We start from the raw sequence: 19,449 nt of genomic DNA, 5'->3' as shown, positions 1-19,449 counted from the left end.
CCAAACTCACTGCATGTGTGGGTGAGGCACTGGGGGGCCTCAGCACCCATTAGGCTCTGATGGAGGTTGCTGGGAAATGACTGTCTGCTGTCCTCTCCACAGAGCGGGAGAAGAGGATCAGCCTGCCGCAGATCCCAGCCCCGTAAGTAGTGCCTGGCCCCAGAGCAGGGCTGGGAACCCCATCCTGCCTCCCAACCCCACTCCCTGACTCCAGCCTCCTTCCACCCCACAGGCACCTGGAGGAGAGGCAGTCCATGCTGTCGGACAGCGTGAGCATCGGTGAGTTTTTAGCTCTTCTCCTCTCTTCATTCCTCCCAGGGGATGCAGGCAGGGCTGTGGGACACCAGTACAAAGGGATTTGAGGGTTTTGTGGAGCTGGACACCCCCAGCCCTTCGGCTGGGGGTCAAGATGCAGCTGAGCATCCTGGGGGAGGGCCAGGCTGGCATCCCACATGCTCCTGATGGCCATGGTCCCTTCCACATGCTCCTGATGGCCATGGTCCCTGCGGGCACTGCTCTGGGCTGGGTGGCTGGACCCCATGAGGATGCTCACCCTGCCCACTGAGCTGCCTGAATCCCTGCCTGCAACCTCCTTCTTGCCCTAGACTCTGATATTTATGCTGAAATCCCTGATGAGTCCTTAAGACCGAGGTCTGGAGGTAGGTGCCACCCCCCTGGGTGCCCTCTTGCCCATGTTCCAACATCTCAAGGAAGCTGTCTCACCTCCTCCTGCCCACCCCAATGTCCTACCCCATCCCCACAAATTCCCTCAAAGCTGGGAACAAGGTTTGACTGTGATGCCCACCTTACCCCCCAGAGGGGCTGAAGGAGCTGGGATCACCCTACATGCCACGGGGCAGGACCTGTAGGTCCTTGCCAAGGGGGTGATGGAGAGGGTTGGTACCCAGGGATCGCCAACATCTCCCACTTAGCATGGGGGCTCTGCCCACGGAATGGGCGGTGGTACAGGCAGCTTCCCACCCACTGGTGCTGCCACCTCTGCCCTGCTCTCCTGTCCATGAAGTCCAGCACTATGGGATCTCCCGGGAGGATGTCACGTTGGGCAGGATCCTCGGAGAAGGCTTCTTCGGAGAGGTGTACGAGGGGATCTACACCACCCCAGTGAGTATCCTGCCCTCTCCCTGCCCTGCCTGCCTCCTCTGCGGTTGGGGGGGGGGCGAGATAACACAGCTCCCCCTTCCTTCTCCTTGCAGAAAGGGGAGTGTATCAGTGTGGCTGTGAAGACCTGCAAGAAGGACTGCAGCCTGGAGAACAAGGACAAGTTCCTGAGCGAAGCAGGTGCACTGGGGGGGGGCACACTGTACGCTGCCCTTCGCAGGGGGACGGAGCCCACTAAACCCCCACCCTGGGGCTTACATAGCAGGGCAGAGGACAGATGTAGGGGGCCTGGTGGTGTTTGTGGTACTGCAGTGGTGGGCTGTTAGAGACAGAACCCTCGCCTGGCATCCCCTGAGGCTGGCTTGGGGACAAATTGCCATTGCAATGCAGGACAGAGCAGGAGGAGGGAGGTGGCCCATGCCTTCACCCCTGTGACAGGGCTGTTCTCCAAAATACCCAGTTTATGGGGGGGATGGATACTAGGATGGGGGATTGGGGCTGGAGAAAAGCTGCTGAATCCTTGTATGAGAGCAGATGGGCACCACCTGGATGTAGAGCTGGAAACCAGGAGCCTCAGCGCCTCTCCTGGGGTATCGGGGCAGGTCTCTGTCACAAAGCTGGAGACAGAGCAGGAGGAATCACCAAAGATAGCCTAGTATATCCCAAAAGGGGTTGGGGCTTCTGGAGGGGACCCCCCTCCCATTGCCAAGTGTCTGACGTGGTCTCCCCACAGTGCTGATGAAGAAATTGGACCACCCCCATATCGTGAAACTCATTGGCATCGCAGAAGAGGAGCCCACCTGGATCATCATGGAGCTGTATCCCTATGGAGAGGTGAGCAGGGTCCCAGCGCTGGAGCCCATCCCGTGCCCCTGCTACCCTTCCTGCCCCTGCTCGGTCCCTGAGCCCCGCTCGCTTGTCCTGTTGCAGCTGGGGCAATACCTGGAGCAGAACAAGCACTGCCTCACTGTGCCCACGCTCATCCTCTACGCCCTGCAGATCAGCAAAGCCCTGGCCTACCTGGAGGCCATCAACTGCGTGCACAGGTAGGGCAGGAGGGAAAAGGAGCTGGGCAGGATGCCATGAGAGGCAGGGGAAGGCAGGACCATGGTGGGGACAGGCAGGTGGGCAGTAGGAGGATGGCAGCATCCTTTGCTGCAGACCCTTTTTGCAGTCAGGTGAGCTGGCTGTCCAGGTGTGAGGTCTCCTTCTCCACCCCTTCTTCATCCGTTCTCCCCAGCCAAGGGTCTCTGTCCTTGCAGGGATATTGCCGTGAGGAATGTCCTGGTGGCCTCCCCAGAGTGCGTGAAGCTGGGAGACTTTGGGCTCTCCAGGTACATTGAGGACGAGGAGTACTACAAAGGTAAGAGCTGTGCAGTGGGGTTGGGACTCATTCCAACCCTGTGAGGGTGGAGCAGGGATTTCTTCAGACAGTGAAGCTGGCACACGCTGGGGGTCCCTGCAATGTCAGGACGGGGTGGTGGGAAGAGGCTGGGGCAGAGACCATGGTGAGACCTTGCTGCCCTTCTCTGCCTGCGCCGGGGCTGCCGCTGCCCTCCTTCAGTGAGCACAGCCGCTGTCTTGTCTCCCTCCAGCGTCCATCACCCGTCTCCCCATCAAGTGGATGTCACCTGAGTCCATCAACTTCCGCCGCTTCACAACGGCCAGCGATGTCTGGATGTTCGGTGCGTGGTGGAATGGGGATGGAGGGGGGTCCCAGGCTTCATCCACCTCCTGTGGCATCATCTTAATGCACAGGGACAAATCCTACTTGGGAGCAGGGCGATTAGCCCAGCCTTGCCCCGGGGGAAAGACACCTTAGGGAAGGGCTCCTGGGGCAGGGCTTCCTCCAATTCAACCACCATTAGGTGCTTTCTCCTCCTCTGGTGAATTCAGGACAGTTGTGGGGCTGAGTTAAATGTGCAGCCCCCTGCAAATATGCATCCCACTGCCTATCTACCCATCCCCATGGCCTCTGGTCTGTCTGTCTGTCCATCCCCAGCAGCCCTATGGCCAGCAGCAACCAGGAGCTGGGCTCCTTGCAGCTCACCAGGAGAGCAGGCAGCTCTTCCCTCTGCATTTTTTCACCCAGCAACCGGAAAGCCAAGTGATCTGGTGCCACACGACAAAGCATGGCACTGTCACCAGGTCCCCAAAAACACCAACAAGGGGTTGGTCCCCCAGCTGGTAGCTTTAGCATCATTTAAGGTTGCTGATGTTGCTCCTACAGCTGTGTGCATGTGGGAGATCCTGAGCTATGGCAAGCAGCCCTTCTTCTGGCTGGAGAACAAGGATGTGATTGGAGTGCTGGAGAGGGGTGACCGCCTGCCCAAGCCGGACCTCTGCCCACCCATCCTCTACACCCTCATGACGCGCTGCTGGGACTATGACCCCAGTGAGAGGCCCAAGTTCAAGGACTTGGTTTGCAGCTTAAGGTGAGTGGGGATGCAAGGGACTGATGGTGGGCTGGGGGGTTTGATGGAGGGGGAGCAAGTGGGTGGAGGAGAAAAACGAACCCATGCAAAATTTTGGGTCTGGATGTTTCTGGCCAAGTCCGAACTCAAAGGGCTGCTTGAGACCATCTGAGCCCACCTGCCCTCGGAGGGGGTTATGGTGGTGCCTGGGCTGAAATGGAAATGCTTTGCTTCCCAGGGAGGTGTCTTGCAGGGGAATCCTGACCCCACATCTCACTGGGGCCAGCCATGGTGGTGCTGGTCTGGCCAACCAGGACCAAGCTATGTCCTCCCAGTCCTTTCCTTTTGCTTTCCCATCCCTCCTTGCTCCCTCATGTTTTCCGTGGCCCGTTCAGCTCAAGCATCCCCACTCTCTGGGGTATGGGAGATGTGGTAATGCTCCCTCCTGGGGCTGTCCCCCTCTGTCTCCCTGCAGTGACATTTACCTGATGGAGAAGGAACTTGCCAAGGAACAGGAAAGGAACAACCGCCACCGGCCTCCCAAAATCATGGAACCACCGTCCTTCCAGGAGCCACCTCCAAAGGTGAGAAGAGGACAGAGCCTGTGCAGGCAGGTTCATCTCCCCGTCTTGACCTGCTTAGGGGTGCTGCAGCAGTGGGACCTCCCTGGGCTCACACCCACTGGACATTTCTCCCTCCACCCCCTCCTCCACAGCCCAGCAGACCCAGGTACAAGCCACCACCGCAGAGCAACCTCCTGGCTCCCAAGCTGCAGTTCCAGGTAAGGTTGCACAGCCAAAGCATCCCACAGGGACTTGAGCAAGGGGGTCAATGCCAGAAATCCCTGCCTGGAGCTCAAGCTCTGGGGTGCTTATGGCTCTGGGGGCTCCAAGGTGCTCCATGTCACCACCAAGTGCCTCCCAGTGCCTTGCCAGCAGAACAACACACTGCTCGGGGCTCAGCCCTGCCCTGCCCTTCCTGCCCCGGGTTTTGTCCACCACTCAGAGCTGGCAGAGAGGGTTTCACCCCAGGGAAGGGGGATCTGCACGCTGGGCAGCAGCCAGTTTGCATGCCCAGCTGGGAGGAGAGAGGGTTTGCTGGTGTTACCTGGGCTGAGTGTGGCTGCCCTGCAGGAGCACAGGTCATCCCCTCTGCAAGGACCAGTGCTGGTCCCTGGAGCATCAGGGTGAAACCCTGAAGAGCAGCTATTTTGGGTGCTCTTCTGGGACTGGGAAAGGGTCCAGACAGCAGCGCAGGAGGTCTCAAGCCCATGCTCAGGGCAAGGAAGAGCTGAGCAGGGAGAAAGTTCCCAATCCTGCTGCCTGGATGAAGGCAGAGGCTGCTCCCAGTGCAAAAGCCACTTTTCCTTGCGTTGTCTGCTTTTTCCGTCTGTCTGTCTGTCTGCACTAACCCCCTGTGGCCCTGTTTTGTGCCTGCACTGCCCCGCTGCCCACCCCCACCTGCCCGCAGGTGCCCGAGGGTCTGTGTGCCAGCTCACCTACGCTCACCAGTCCCATTGAGTACCAGTCTCCAGCCAACTCCCTGCACACCCCGCCGCTCAACCGCCACAACGTCTTCAAGCGCCACAGCATGAGGGTAAGAGAGGGATTCCCCCATCCCATGGCATCCAGAGGACATCCTGGTCCCAGGTGACCTCATCTGGGGCATGCTGGGGACCTCGCAGGAGGCGAGGACTTGGTGGGAGAGATGCTCACTGCACCATGCTCTGCTTCGTGCTGCTGCCTCTGGCGCTTCAAGCTCAATGTTGCTCTCAGCCCAGCTGTGGGAGGGCCAAATCCTGTCACCCCATGGGTGCTGTTTGTGGGCTAGAAGGATCAAGACTGCGAAGGGCTCTGGGATGTCTCCAGCTCCCTGCCATGCACGTTTGCACACGCATCCTGGTGAAGGCATGTTGGTAGATGAGAGATTGGCATGGTGTCCCCAAAAATGAGCAGGACATGGGTGGCTCCCGCTCCTTGGGGCGTTTTGTTGCCTGGAATGCCAGTGGCTGTTTGCAGCCTGAGCTTGGTTACTCGAGCCCTGAAAGCAGAGCCAGGTGTTGCTGCATATCCTGTGATAATCTGCCTGGTGTGCCAGCACAGCCACGATGTTGGTTGCATCTATGCTGTGGGCACAATGAGCTACTCACTGAGATGGCCCATGCATGCTGCCCATGGAAAGTGCTGGGATGTGGTGGTGGGAGATGTGGAGCCAGCTGGTGGTTTCCTCTTCCCTGCTGGAAACCCAGATCTTCCCCAAATTCAGTTTGGGGGGTTCATGGCTCTTGTGGTGTGGTACATGGCTTGCCTGCATGGAGCAGGGCTCTGGCTCCCGTGCCAAAATCAGGGGAGGGCTCTGGTTCCTGAGTTCCCCCTGTCACCACTGGCTCTGCACACCAGGAGGAAGATTTCCTTCGTCCCAGCAGCAGGGAGGAGGCACAGAAGCTCTGGGAGACCGAGAGGCTCAAGATGCGGCAAGTCCTGGACAAGCAGCAGAAGCAGATGGTGGAGGACTACCAGTGGCTGCGACAGGAGGAGAAGTCCCTGGTGAGTGGCCTCGAGCTGGGGGCTTCCAGCTCTTGCATCCTCTTGAAGGTGGAGGAAAACCCACTGGAGCCATCAATAACCTCTTCATGGCTGGAGAAGCCAGTTTTCCTTGGAGGAACAGCTCCTCCACCAGCCAGACCTCTTGCACCCCTTTTATTTTCCACACTTGTAAAAATCTCATGGAGCTGCTTCATTTTGAAATGAATATTTTGAAACTTGGGCAGTTTTTAAATACTTGCAATCGTGCCTTAATGAGCTTTTGTAATGCTTTTGAAATAAGGACTGGAGATAGCTAACCTGTGATTAATGTGTCAGCTTGCAGTAAGACAGGTTTGGAAGACTGAACATCTTTTATTTGATCAGCTCAGGCAGTCGGTAAAGCAAAGCCCAGCTCCCCTCGCCCCCGGGGGCTGCTGGATGCCGAGTGGTGAACAGCTGCTTTAATTAAGCTTCGGGGGTTTTAAGCAGCAGTTTGAGGTTTCTGGTGCCCCAGCAGCAGGCGGGGAGCAGGTGGGAATAGGGGGATGGGATGGGATGGGATGGGATGGGATGGGATGGGATGGGATGGGATGGGATGGGATGGGATGGGATGGGATGGGACGGGACGGGACGGGATGGGACAGCAATGGGCATGAAGCCCCTTCCCCTCCCACATTCCTGGACCCTGCAGAGATGCATTCCTGTGATATCTTTCAGGAGTCTCATAGAAATCAGGAAAAGCACTTTTTTCCTCTCTTTTTCCTTTTTTCTATGCCTCTCACAAAGCTTCTTCACCTTTGCAGGATCCAATGGTGTTTATGAACAACAACATTCCTCCGGTGAGTGGTTGGTGCCAGCCCCAGAGAAGCCAGGTCAGGGTGTATTTGGGTGCAAGAGGTCTTTCTTTTGGGAATGTCTGGAGATCCTCATTTGTTTTGGCATGGATGGGTGATAAATTGATATATATGCCCCTTGCATTGGGAAAATCAATCTGAAAATGTTAATGGGGTAAAATACCGGTGGTGTGGAGCTCACCACCAGAACGCCAGGAGTGGATGGCGATGCCTCTTCCCTCTTCACTGCCTCTAGCCAGGACTTCGTGCCTCTCATTCACTGTTTCTTCCCCCTGCAGCTGCTCCCGGAGAAGGAGACGGATTACAGTGAGTGCCCAGGGCTGCACAGGGTGCGGGGCTGCCCATGGCATCCACCTGGGAGCACCCACTTTGGGGCTGCAAGCAGGGAGCTGTGCACTGAGCTGCAAGGAGCCTCAGAGCTGTATCCCTCCTGGCTTTGGGATCCTCCACAAAAGAAATCCCAGATAATGGGGAGCAGCTTTGCCTGCCCTAGGGGTGGAGTCTGCCTGTCTTGGGCATGGGGGTCGGAGGGAGTCAGACCCTGTGGGGAGGTGGCACCGCTGGCATGGGTGTTCAGCCACAGTGGGACATGCAGCTGCAGGGTGGTGTGGGACGCGGCACAGGTTCTAGGGGTCTTGCAGCATGCCTACGTGTCCATGGGAGCAGCTGGAGTGACTCTCCTTCCTTTCCCTTATTGATGGCATAGCGGAGTTCACAGGGCCCCCCCAGAAGCCTCCAAGACTTGGGACACAGGTAAGACCTCCTTGGATCAAGCCACCATGTTCCCAGTCCTCCTCCTCCATCTCACAGTCTCATTCCTCCTCTTCCACCTCCATCATCCCTCTGCATCTGCAAAACGGAACTTTTCTGACTCCCCCAGGCCCCAAAGCTGTCAGACAGACCCAGCAGCATCAGGGTCATGGGTGGGAGGTAAATGGGTCTGGCCAGGGCTCCCCATAGGTGTTGGTCTTTCCCTCCTTGCCCCTTTGGTTCACCTGATCCCATTGTGCCCCCCTTCTCCAGCAGTCCATCCACCCAGCCCCCACCGCCAACCTGGACCGCACAGATGACATGGTGTACAGCAATGTCATGGACCTGGTGCGGGCTGTGCTGCAGCTGAAGAATGAGATCAGCCTCCTGCCCCCAGAGGGGTACATCCTTGTGGTGAAGGTAGGGAGGGCAGGGAGGGGACAGCACTAGGCCTTCTATGGCAAATGGGGTAAGGAGTTGGGAATGAGTCTGCTGAGTCTCCCACCAAGCATCCTTCTCAGGAAGGGACCATCTCCAACATTCCCAGATCCTCCTTTGGATCCTTGGGTCAATGACGGGAGAGTTTCCAACATGTCTCACTCCTTCCTTTGGGTCCTTGGGTCAATGGTGGGAGCATTTCCAGCACGCCCTGCTCCTCCGTTGGGTCCTTGGGTCATTGATGGGAGAGTCTCCCACCATGCCCCTCTCCCCGATGGGATCCTTGACTCAGCAACACAGACTGCTCCCATGCACCTCTTTCCTGTGCCTGTACCTGGTTCCATCCTAACCCTGCCACCCTCCCCGCAGAACGTGGGCCTGTCCCTGCGGAAGCTGATTGGCAGCGTCGATGAGATCCTGCCTGTCCTGCCCGCTGCCTCCCGCACCGAGGTAGGACCAGGGAGGAGGGAAAGGGGTCTGGCATGGGGTCGTGTGCTGGTAGTACATCTGTGTAACCCCGGCGTGCTGTGGTCAGATCGAGGGGACCCAGAAGCTGCTCAACAAGGACTTGGCTGACCTCATCAACAAGATGCGCCTGGCACAGCAGAACGCGGTCACCTCGCTGAGTGAGGAGTGCAAACGGCAGATGCTGACAGCCTCCCACACCCTGGCCGTGGATGCCAAGAACCTCCTGGATGCCGTGGACCAAGCCAAGGTCCAGGCCAATCTGGTGAAGCTGTGTTTGGAGTGAGGGTAGGGGTGGAAAGAGGGAAGGATAAGGGGTGGGGAAGGAGAGGAGGAGAGGGACCACCATGCTATGGTTGGTGGAGATGGGCGGAGAGCGTTGCGGAGGAGCTGGCTTTTGTGTGTCTCCCGTGGCCTCGCTGTTCTGCTCTCCCTGTCCCCTCTCCTCCTGCAGCCACTCGTGTCTTTAGCATTGTCTTGTTGGTCTTCTGAAGAAGGGAGGCATCTGGTGACTCATCCCTGGAAAGGGCTAGGGGGACCTGGCCATCCCTGAGGGTGGCTGAAGATCCCTCTGGCTCAGCAGCTCCCTGCTCCCTGGCTGCCAGCAGGTCTGTGTGTCCGTCTCTCAGCCTCTCCGAGGACAGATGGCCGCGGGCGGCATGTCGCGACGGGGACCTGGACCCTGCTCCTCGCCACTGGGAGCCAGGGGGCACAGCAGCTGGGGGAGCTGGCATCCCGGGGGGCCATGCAGGGGTCCTCAGGAGCCATCGGAGCCGTGGCCGGAGGGACTGTTTGCTTTTCCTTGTACATTGTATAGAAGAGTTTATTTAACGATGGGAAGCGGGTCCGCGCACCGCAGTGGAGCTGGTTCCAGCACTCATGGCCAGAGCGCGCCCAGCCCCGAGCCTGCAGAGCGCAGGGAGGTATGGGACCCTGCGGACCACAGCCCTTGGTGACACAAACCAGGAGAACGGTGCCTCTTCCAGCTGAGTTTTCTCCAAGCTGCTCTGTGTAAGCCACGACGGCAAACCAAGTCTCTTATTCGGTTTGTGCTTTGAGTTGGAAACCGTTCAGTTCGGGCTTTTCCCCAGCATCTTCCCACAATGCTGTTCATTCTGGCTGAGATAAACCAATGCACCAAGTCCTGCTGTGCCTGTGCTTGCCTGTCACCCCCATACCGTGGGGACAAGTCCCCCGGTCACCAGCATCTCCTTAGAAAGAGTAAGGGTTGTGCTGCTCAGAGGTCTGAGCCATCTTGCCAGCATGGGGAAGAGCCATTCTTGATGGCAGCGTCCCCGGGGGAGCTTCTGGGGTGAACCTGGGTCTGCTGCATCCATGTCCCCTCTGGAGCCCTCTCTCCTTCCCAGTGAGCCCACAATCCATATGAGGGTCATGGACTCCCCCTGCTCCCACGTCAAGGCTTGCTAGTGAGGGTATCTGCAGGCCTTTGCTTTTCAAAGACCACAAGGAAATCCTGGTGGAGCTGCTGGGAAGCGGTTTACACAGGATAGCAGAGCCATGAGGATGAGCTCCCTCCAAAAGAAGGGTGCTTGGGGGTCTAGTGCCACGCCGGGGGGGGTTGTCACCCCAGAGCTTACGCCCTGGTGGCCTCATCAGCCAGGCAGGGCTGAGCTGAGAGGGGTGGTGGGTGCTGGCTGTGGCTGGCAAGAGGGGCTGCAGGGATTAACAGGGGAAGAGGAGCATGCCCCATGGTGGTGAGGTCTGCTGAAGCCCGGGGTGCCATGGCCCGGAGTGCTGGGCATCCTGTCCTGTTCACCTCCAGCCCTGCATCACCCCAGGGAGACACAGTCCCAGAAAAGCCAGAAATTACCCTGACAGGAGTTGCTCTCTCCACCCGTGCTCTGCAGAGCCCTGAAGCCTGTCTGTACTGGGTGGGACGCACACAGCCACATACCCAGTGGGGCATTGTGTGGGTGCTGGGGGAGCGGTGATGGACGTTGAGGACGAACACAGTGATGATGATGGAGAGCGTGACGAAGATCATGGTGAAGAGGAGGTACTCTCCAATGGATGGGATGATTTCTGTGATGAGCAGCAGGAAGACAGTGAGGGACAGCAGGACAGAGATGCAGAGGGTGATCTTCTCCCCACAGTCAGAGGGCAAGCAGAAGACCAGCACGGTCAGGCAGGAAATAAGCAGGCAGGGTATGATGAGATTGATGGTGTAGAAGAGTGGCAGTACACCCAGCCACGCACGGGCACTTGCTCCCTTGCACATCTCATTTCTCAGCCCTGTGTGTGCACGCCTGAGCCTGCCTGCCTGCACCACAGCCTGCCTGAGTGGCTGCAACACCCTCGGGTCATGCGTGTCCCTCTGTGGCACCGTTTATTCTGGCCCATTTCACTCCTGAAATGACAAAGTTTGTTCTGAAGCCCCTCAGACTGCATCCAGCACCGTGATGGGTCAGTGTCCTGGAGGAGAAAACACTGTAGGAAAAAACCTTGTGTCTCTTGGGGCATGGGGAAAGAGAGGAGATGCTCTGTAAGCACGGGTCCTTTGGGGGTAGGTAGAAGCTAGAAATTAAAAACTGCATTGCCACAGTCATCAGCGCCCAGCAGCTGGGGATCTGATGGGATGGAGAGGAGGATTTGCTCAGGATGGACCTTGGCAGTGCAGGTTCCCCTGCGCCAGCCAAGTCCACCAGCCTCAGCATGAGGCAGCACCCCTGAGCTCCCAGGGTCTGTGGGCCCCCTCTGGCCAGGGCTGGGGGGGTTATCCCACTCTGCAGAGTGGCTTTTCCCTTCCAAGCCACCCACATTTCTGAGTCAGCTGTTTCCATCTCCCTGTCACCCCTAGCTCCAGTGTGGGATGATGCGGCAGCAACTACTCGTGCTGGTGGGTTGCAGAGGGTCTACACCTGGGCTGGGCTTTGCAGGGCAGAGCTCCCCAAGTCATACAGAGCAGGGACCTCCATCCCACAACCATACCCCTTCTGCTCAGACCATCCAAAGCATTATCACCTGCCCCACATCATGCATGACCATGCCAGCCTGTGGTCCTGAGTGCCCTGTGGTCAGGATGCACCCTACAGCAGCTGTGAGGTCCCCTCTTCTTGCCCAGCACGTTGGAGGAACAGCCAGATGCAGCTTTTGGGTTTTGGGTAGGACTTGCAGCGTCTCAAGGAAAAAAAAAAACCTCTCTGAGATGCCTCCAGCCTGCACTCAAGCAGTGGAGCTGTACCATGCCTTCCTCAATGCCAGGAGGGCTGTGACCACCCAGTGAAGGATGGCAGGCAGCGGTCCCTCCCCAAGTCACCCCTTGGCACAGCCCTTGCTCCACTCTGCATTTCCCATCTGAGGGTCCTCCACAATCACCACTGTGTCCTCCCAGGGAGAGGCAAGGGTCCGTCTGGACGTGGGCACCACCATGCCCACTCCCTGGGAGGAGGCAGCGTGCATCGCTTGCTGTCCCCACTGCAGCCTGGCCCGGCTCCTAGATCATCCCTGCCAGGTAGGGTGGGAGGAAGAGCCCCACGGTGCCCAGCAAGCAGACGATGATGAACATCCAGAGGAAGATGCGGTCGATCACCATGGCCACGTACTTCCAGTCCTCCTTCACCTGCCAAGCGGAGAGGGGCCATAAGCATGTGAACCCCCGACCTGTGGGGACCCCTTGGGGTTAGGAGACCACCCAGGGCTTCCTCTACATCTGTTGTTTGCCTCAGGATGAGGAGATACCCTGTGTCTTGGGTTATCTTGGAGCAGCAAGGCTGGGGGATGGACCTCTCCGGGGAGGCTCCTTGGGGCAACGGTAATCCCACCCAGGGTTTTCTGAAACCACTTGGGTAAAATTAGGGGTTCAGCCTCTGAGCCGGGTCCCAGCAGGGCAGGCTGGGCCATCTCTGCTCTCCAAGGGCAGGATACCACAGGCAGGAGAGCAACCTCCAACATCCTTGCAGCCAGCAGGGATGGGAGCTGGAGGAACCCTCAGCTGACCCTGTGGACCAGGCATCTCCCAGAAGGTGCTCATTAATCTTCTACCTGGGGTCCTCAGCAGCCAGGGAACTAACCAGGGGTCCCAGCACTGACACCACACCACCCCCCATGGAGATCCAAGTGGCAGGAGGCAGGACCCAAGGTGGGACCCTACCCTCACCCTCCAGCTCCCAGGGGCACCCACTCACCGAGAAATCAGCATCCTCAGCTCGCAGGTGGTCCGCAATGTACTGCACCCCTTCCAGGGCCTTCAGGATGCTGGGAGACAGCATCAGCCCCTGGTCTGAGCCCACCTCCTCCTCCTCCCCCTTGGGGGGAACCCGGGGAGCTGACTCCCCCAATGCCTTCCCAGCTTGGCGCCCACAGCCGTAGTGGCACTGGGTGCCCTGGCCATGGGAGCCATCCTGGGACATGCGGCTGGGATATGTCTTCTCTTCCTCTTCCTCCTCCTCTTCCTCCTCCTCTTCTTCCTCCTCCTCCTCCTCCCACTTGTCATCCACATCTGTCTCCAGCCAGCACCGTGAGGTGCTGAGCCTTGTCCCTGGGAGGTCATACTGCCCCATGGTCCCCTCGGGGAGAGGCGGTGCTGGGGGTCGCTTCATGAAGAGCCAGCGAGGGATGAAGTCCAGGAAGAAGCTGCGTACCCAGTGGGGCATCGTGTGGGTGCTGGGGGAGCGGTGATGGACGTTGAGGACGAACACGGTGATGATGATGGAGAGCGTGACGAAGATCATGGTGAAGAGGAGGTACTCTCCAATGAGAGGGATGACCAGCGAGGTGGATGGGATGATTTCCGTGATGAGCAGCAGGAAGACAGTCAGGGACAGCAGGACAGAGATGCAGAGGGTGATCTTCTCCCCACAGTCAGAGGGCAAGTAGAAGACCAGCACGGTCAGGCAGGAGATAAGCAGGCAGGGTATGATGAGATTGATGGTGTAGAAGAGTGGCAGACGACGGATGACAAAGCAGAAGGTGATGTCAGGGTAGATCTCAGTGCAGCAGTCATACTTCTTAGAGTTATAGGTGCCAATGGCATTTATGATAGCCCACTCGCCGCTCTCCCAGTAATCCTTGAGGTCCACGTGATGCTCCATGTTCTCCAGGTCGATTTTGGCCTTGTCATAGGTCCAGGAGCCAAACTTCATCTTGCAGTTCTGCTGGTCGAAGGGGAAGAAGGTGACATCGATGCTGCATGAGCTTTTGTAGATGGCAGGTGGCACCCACTTCACCTTCCCGTTGGAGAAGAGGTGGGCCTTTGTCATGTGGGTCACAGCGAACTCCCCGTCGGCGCTGCAGGCATGGAGATATGCAAAGGTCAGAGGAGGATGAAGCGTTTCTCCCAAGAAATAGGGCCAGGAGCTCCCTCAGCTCTCAGGGCTGGTATAAGCCTTGATTTGAGGCTGTGGCCTCATCCAGCATCCCTGCAGGGTGCTGGGTTCATCCTCCTGGGCATCATCCAGAGCATGGAGATGGGTGGGAACAGGAGCACTGGGCATGGGGAGATGGATGCAGGCTGATCTGCATCCTTGCCAGTGGGGTGGGATGGAGGGCAGGAGGCCCATGGGAGCTGGCAGTGCGGGGAGCTGCCGTGATGGGATGGGATGAGGAAGGGAAGGGAAGGGAAGGGAAGGGAAGGGAAGGGAAGGGAAGGGAAGGGAAGGGAAGGGAAGGGAAGGGAAGGGAAGGGAAGGGAAGGGAAGGGAAGGGGAACCTGGTCCAAGGGATGCCCCACCTCAGCAGCATCACTCACTTGTTGTAGAGCACAATGTCAGGGATCCAGATCATCTCAGAGGGCACCCGGATGGAGGTGACATTGTCAAATTCTGCTGGGTCCCAGCGCAGCTTGTAGTCACTCCACTCCTGGAGGGAGACACGGAAGGGAGGGCGTCAGGTGGCCCTGTGGACCAAGCTGTCCAATGCCACCTTCCTCCTCCTCTTCTGGCAGCGTCCCTCTGAGGAACAGCCCCATGGAGATGCCATCAAGCCCCTCTGGGCAGGGTCTCTCTGCCCCAAATGATGTGCCTTCCTTGACGTGCTCCTGCCCTTGCCCCAGAGAGGGAACAGGCTCCTACCTGCTTCAGCCACACGTTTGTCGTCATCATTTGGTTCTTCTCATCCTGTAGTGGGAAAGAGGGAGCGATGAGAGGAGACAGGCAGAAAAAGCCCAAGGGTTTGTCCCACCACTGCACTGGCCCCCAGATTCTTCCTTTTACTTTCTGCCTTCTGCCTTTGGGATTCAGCTCCTGGGAGCAGCTGGAACCAGTCCAAGTCCAAGGAGACACCGTGTTTCCCCATGGTATCTCTCACTAGATGGCAGCAAGAAATCGCATTTTGCAGTGTGCAGCTCTGAGCTGCTCGGATGGATGGACAAATGCACATGGATAGAGGAATGGATGGGTGGTGGATGGGGGGATAGCTGGATAGGTAGATAGGTGGGTAGATGGATAGGTAGATTAGATAGGTGGATGGGTGAAGAGATGGGTAGATGGATAGGTAGATAGGTGGATGGGTAGATAGGTGGATGGGTGGATAGATGGATAGGTTGATACGTGGACAGATGGAAAGGTAGGTGGGTGGATAGATGCATAGGTAGATAGGTGGGTGGGTGGGCACATATAGATGGATGGATGGACAGACAAGCCCAGAGGTGCTCCAGGGCAGGTAGATGGTGGATGAGGACATGGCAGGGATGGAGACCTGTGGTTTTACTTGATGCCCTCCTGCTGTCAGGGAAAGGGAGGGTTTGAGATGGAGAGGAGAGGTGCAGATCCCCCTGCTCATTGGAGGTCTGAGGGAGGCAGGGTGGGTGATTTGTCACCTGCTGGAGGTGGCCAGGAGGTTGCTAGTGCCCAAACCCAATCTCTCACCCGTGTCCTCAGGCCCTAGTCTGCCAGACCAGTAGGACCAACTGGTGAAAAGTCAGATGCCACACGGGCCAGGGATCTCCACCAGTAAGCTACGCACCACGTCAATCAGCTGTGCAATGGACAGCCCAAACTTCACGATGACCACGTCAGAGGTGTTGGGCACCGGCCGCGACCAACGGTTGTAGCCAGTGAAGAGGTGCTTGAAGAGGCGCTCCTCGGCATGGCTTCCAGGCTGGTCCGGCAGGCAGGTGGCTGTGGGGAGACAGGGATGGGGATGGGATGGGATGGGGGAGAGCTTGCTGACCCCTCCCTTCCCCTACCTGCACCCCAATGAAATCGGGTGCCCATTCTGGACAAGCCCCCTCTCCGCTGCAGCAGGCAGGGATGGTAACCCTCACCCTAGGATAGAAATTTGTCCCCTCAAAGCCGCCCCGTGCTCGTCCTGGGGAGCAGAAAGTGGTGCAAGGTCAGCCTTGCAATGCTGGTCAAGAAAATCCCACTCTGGAGTGGCTGAGGTCCCTCTCTGGTGCTAACTGGTCCAGCGTTGCAAGGTGGAGGCTGACCCAGTGCTTGAGACCACTGCAGCCTGCTCAGAGACCATCCCTCAGGCTGGGCTGGAGGCAGGACTGGGAAGGAGTGCAACACTCTTTGCTCTGCCTAGAAATCACTGACATTGGTCTTCAGCACCGTCAGCTTGCGGTGCATCGCTCGGCTGTCCTTGCTGGCTGCAGAGCCCCATAAATTTCCACCAGCAAGTCGAGGGAAGCCAAGGGAGGGAGGGAGGGAGGACTCTGCGCAGTGAAGTGCAACCGAAGGCACGTTGTATGGGTGGCTTTACCCTGAAGAAAGACGGGTGTACGGCCCCATAGCATGCCCAATGTCCCATGCAAGCTCTCCTCACTGGGCAGGCAAGCCCAGCAAGGACGCTGCTTGTTGCACTTTGGCCAGGGATTGAGTATCTTAGAGATGTTGGGGAGGGCTGGTCCCAAGTGAAGGGACAAGCAAGATTCCCAGCTCATGGGAGGTCTTGCATTGATGGCAGGTGGAAGCACTATCCATATTTTTTTCCTATCCCTCCAACACTTCTAGCTTGAACAGGATGGATCTGGGTCCCAGAGGTACTTCCCTGGGGGGGATGACCCAGCAGAGCAGATCACCCCACCCAAGGGTCTGGGTGGTGCCAAGCTGCTCTGCAGACACAAAGCCCCTCCTAGCACGGCACGTGGTGGAGGACACCATGCCACTGTGGAGACTAGGGATGCTGAGAGACTGCATCGGGGTAATCTGGGAACCAACCAGTTTTTCATGCACATGCACCACAGCCCCCTCATCTTCCCCTCCCCTCTCCTCAAATTTAACCCCCCTGGGGCCCAATGGGTGATACCCAAGGGAAGGCAGGGTCAAGCAAAGGAAATTCATGTACCCCAGGGAAAGCTGGAGCTGCCCTTACCCGCCTGGAAGGTGACAAAGCACCATGCGACAAGGGGGGTGATGCCATGGGACAGCCGCCCCATGCTCCCCGTGCTGGACCCCCTCCCTGGAGCAGTTTGCAAAGCCCCCCAGGAGGGACCAGGGGGAGCGATGAGCTGAGATGGTGGCGGGAGAGGAGGGTCAGCAGGGAAAGCCACCATAAGGGACCTCCGACGGGGTGTCCTGCATGTCCCCACCATTAGCAAGTGCTGGAGGAGCCACGGATGGAGCTGGACGTGGGCTGGGATGGCTTCAGCAGGGACACAGCCGGGCCAGGGTGGGCACGTGATTTGGGATGCTCTGCCAAGTCACCTGCCCCAAATTTCATTCCTGAAATGACAGCAGAGAGCAACACTGTCACAACGATGCCACTGCGGCACTGGTCTGGGAGGTGACGGTCACCACAATGTCACAGTGGTGCAGGTCTGAGAGGTGACAGTCTTGCTACAGTCCCCTGAAGGCCGCTCCCAGCCATGCTCCAGGGCTTGGAGCTAATCTGAGCTGCCACCATAGCAGAGTTAAGGGAAAATGTCCCCAGAGATTCTGCTCCCCGCTTCACGAGTGCTCCTTTGGCAGGCAGGGCATGAATCTGGGCAGCATCGATCACAGCTGGGCAGCTGGACCGGGTAAGCTAAAGCAATTGGGAGCCCAGGACTCCCTCCAGGTGATTTAATAGCTGAGATGGAGCCTGGTGCTTCAACTTTTACTGGGATGACCGGAAAATAATAGGTTTCAACTATCCTTCTGCCCTCCCTGACTTGAAACTGCTTCATGCCCTTGGAGGGAGGGAGAAGGAAACATCTCAGCTGCTCCAAGAGGCTGAGCCACCCCAAACAGGCTCCTGGGGCTGGTTTCTCCAGTAGCACTCATCTCTGAGAAGAACGCTCATCCTTTTTCCATCCACCCTCATCCATTCAACCATCCATCCATGTAGCTGTTCAGCCACGCATGCATGCACGCATCCATCATTGCATCCACTACTTATGCATCCATCCACCCATCCATGGATGTGTTGGGTTACCCTCCCCAACACAGTAAAGCTCTGCAAGGGGAGGAATTCCTTGCTCTGCAGAGGCTCCAAAATCTGCTCCTGCTTAGAAGGTGACTTCTCCACACCTGACCTATGCCCCCAGGAGCAGTCTCTCCTCTCTAGGAGGCAACCTCCATTCCTGAGGAGAAGGAGGCTCCCAGCCCAGCACTGATGTTGCTAAACAAGAAGCTCCTTTAGCTTCAATTCCTCCCTGGACCGGTAAAACCATGAAGCCCTCCTGAACGCATCACCATTTTCCACACAGTTTTCAACTGATTAATACAAGGATGGTGGAGGGCTGGAAAACGGGAGAAACACTGTCCAATGCACTGAGCTGGAGAGAAAATTATGGATATGTCTCTCTTGGCTGAGATACTGAAATATACTGAAGAGTACAGGAGGGTGCTGGGGGAGCTGCTCTCACTCTAGGCTTGGTTATAGGGTCATGAGTGTGGAATTCGTGGCTTCCCCAAAGCTCTGATAGATAGTGGAGAGGGAAAAGAGGTGCCCTGGGTGATGCAAAGCTGTACATGAAACTGCCTGTACATGGCAAAGGGGGTTTGGGGGGGGACATGGGTAGAGGGGAGCCCACGTGGGACATGCACCTGTGGGTTGCGGTGGGGATGGGTAGGTGAGCGGGAGGGGGGCCATGTGGGTGGGAGACCACACACAGACCACCCCAGGGTGCTGAGGCACCCCGCAACCTGTCTGACACCTCGCACCCGCATCCCCCTTCCCTCTCTGGCCACTGCTTCACCCACTTCAGTGCTGCTCCGGCTGCATCAGGCAGCTCTGGCAGAGCCTGCCAGCAGGGTGGGCAGCCCTACCCTCCTGCCTGACCTTTACCTACAGCCCTACCTCATCTCCCTGCATCCAAACCATTTCCCTGATGGATTTTCCATCACCCTGTGACACAAAGCACTTGGTTTGAAGTGCTGAGCCTGCAGCAGAGATGCCCCGGGAGGCACCTCCATGCCTGCAAAATGCTGCTCCCTGGTACTTGCCGACCACTTCCCTGAGGGATGCAGAAACCTGCCCTGCACTATGCTAAGGGCTGGAGCGGAGGATGCCTGTGACCATGGCAAGCCCAGCGAAGCTGTTGGCAATCCTAACGTGCAGTCAGGAGGCAGCGAGAATAAATAACTAAATAACTTATTTATTGGAATTTAAAGGTGGACAGCTGGGAATTTTTAGTTTTTAGATGGGAACTTCATGCAGAGCTGGGAAACTTTCCCTGCTGCTGCCTCCCCACCGCTCCCTGATTTTCCTTGGCACTCTGCAAACAGCTTTCATCGTGGATTTTTGCAGGGAAAAACAGCTTCTCTCCTTCCCACCAGCCTGGACCCAACGAACCCCCTTACCTGCTGCGGGGAGAGCAGGGAGGGGTCCCCGAAGCCCCTGTTCCCTCTGCCATGCTGAGGTTGGGATGCTGTGCTGCGGAGGGCTCCGGAGAGGACTGGGATCCAGTGAAGGATGTCTCAGCTTTTACTCGAAGCTGTGGCAGTGACGACAGGGGCTGGGGGAGGAGGGAAAGCCATGCCCAGGCAGGGAAGGAGGGGA

General features: G+C 57.8%; 2 protein-coding genes across 9 annotated transcripts in view; one reads left to right on the top strand and one right to left on the bottom strand.

Moving 5' to 3' along the window:
• Window positions 1-9,707, top strand: part of PTK2B (protein tyrosine kinase 2 beta) — a 29,530-nt gene extending 19,823 nt beyond the window's left edge. For 2 of the 8 annotated variants that reach the window (XM_037392487.1, XM_037392492.1), the window contains exons 12-31: window positions 103-142; window positions 233-279; window positions 606-659; window positions 1,025-1,122; window positions 1,215-1,299; window positions 1,853-1,953; window positions 2,050-2,165; window positions 2,382-2,482; window positions 2,715-2,804; window positions 3,350-3,554; window positions 4,009-4,117; window positions 4,249-4,314; window positions 5,004-5,129; window positions 5,933-6,079; window positions 6,862-6,897; window positions 7,191-7,218; window positions 7,610-7,665; window positions 7,939-8,082; window positions 8,470-8,550; window positions 8,636-9,707. In XM_037392487.1, the coding sequence (XP_037248384.1) occupies window positions 103-142; window positions 233-279; window positions 606-659; window positions 1,025-1,122; window positions 1,215-1,299; window positions 1,853-1,953; window positions 2,050-2,165; window positions 2,382-2,482; window positions 2,715-2,804; window positions 3,350-3,554; window positions 4,009-4,117; window positions 4,249-4,314; window positions 5,004-5,129; window positions 5,933-6,079; window positions 6,862-6,897; window positions 7,191-7,218; window positions 7,610-7,665; window positions 7,939-8,082; window positions 8,470-8,550; window positions 8,636-8,851 (1,946 nt within the window). In that variant the 3' untranslated portion in view covers window positions 8,852-9,707. Of the gene's footprint in view, window positions 1-102; window positions 143-232; window positions 280-605; window positions 660-1,024; window positions 1,123-1,214; window positions 1,300-1,852; window positions 1,954-2,049; window positions 2,166-2,381; window positions 2,483-2,714; window positions 2,805-3,349; window positions 3,555-4,008; window positions 4,118-4,248; window positions 4,315-5,003; window positions 5,130-5,932; window positions 6,080-6,861; window positions 6,898-7,190; window positions 7,219-7,609; window positions 7,666-7,935; window positions 8,083-8,469; window positions 8,551-8,635 lie in introns of all 8 variants that reach the window. The other 6 variants (XM_037392484.1, XM_037392486.1, XM_037392489.1 and 3 more) reach the window with 5 other exon arrangements.
• A 125-nt stretch (window positions 9,708-9,832) lies between these two features.
• Window positions 9,833-19,340, bottom strand: CHRNA2 (cholinergic receptor nicotinic alpha 2 subunit). Its single transcript, XM_037392493.1, has 7 exons — window positions 19,251-19,340; window positions 16,840-17,189; window positions 15,487-15,641; window positions 14,595-14,639; window positions 14,273-14,382; window positions 12,711-13,812; window positions 9,833-12,145 (listed from the first exon to the last, which is right to left on the bottom strand). Exons 2-7 carry the CDS (start codon window positions 17,057-17,059, stop codon window positions 12,020-12,022), a joined length of 1,758 nt encoding a protein of 585 aa, XP_037248390.1. The 5' UTR covers window positions 17,060-17,189; window positions 19,251-19,340; the 3' UTR covers window positions 9,833-12,019.
• Window positions 19,341-19,449: the final 109 nt, after the last annotated feature.

Source organism: Falco rusticolus, chromosome 6 (assembly GCF_015220075.1).
Source record: "Falco rusticolus isolate bFalRus1 chromosome 6, bFalRus1.pri, whole genome shotgun sequence".
Lineage (NCBI taxonomy): Eukaryota > Metazoa > Chordata > Aves > Falconiformes > Falconidae > Falco > Falco rusticolus.
The sequence above is the reverse complement of the archived record's forward strand: the minus strand, read 5'-3'. Positions and strand labels throughout refer to the sequence as shown.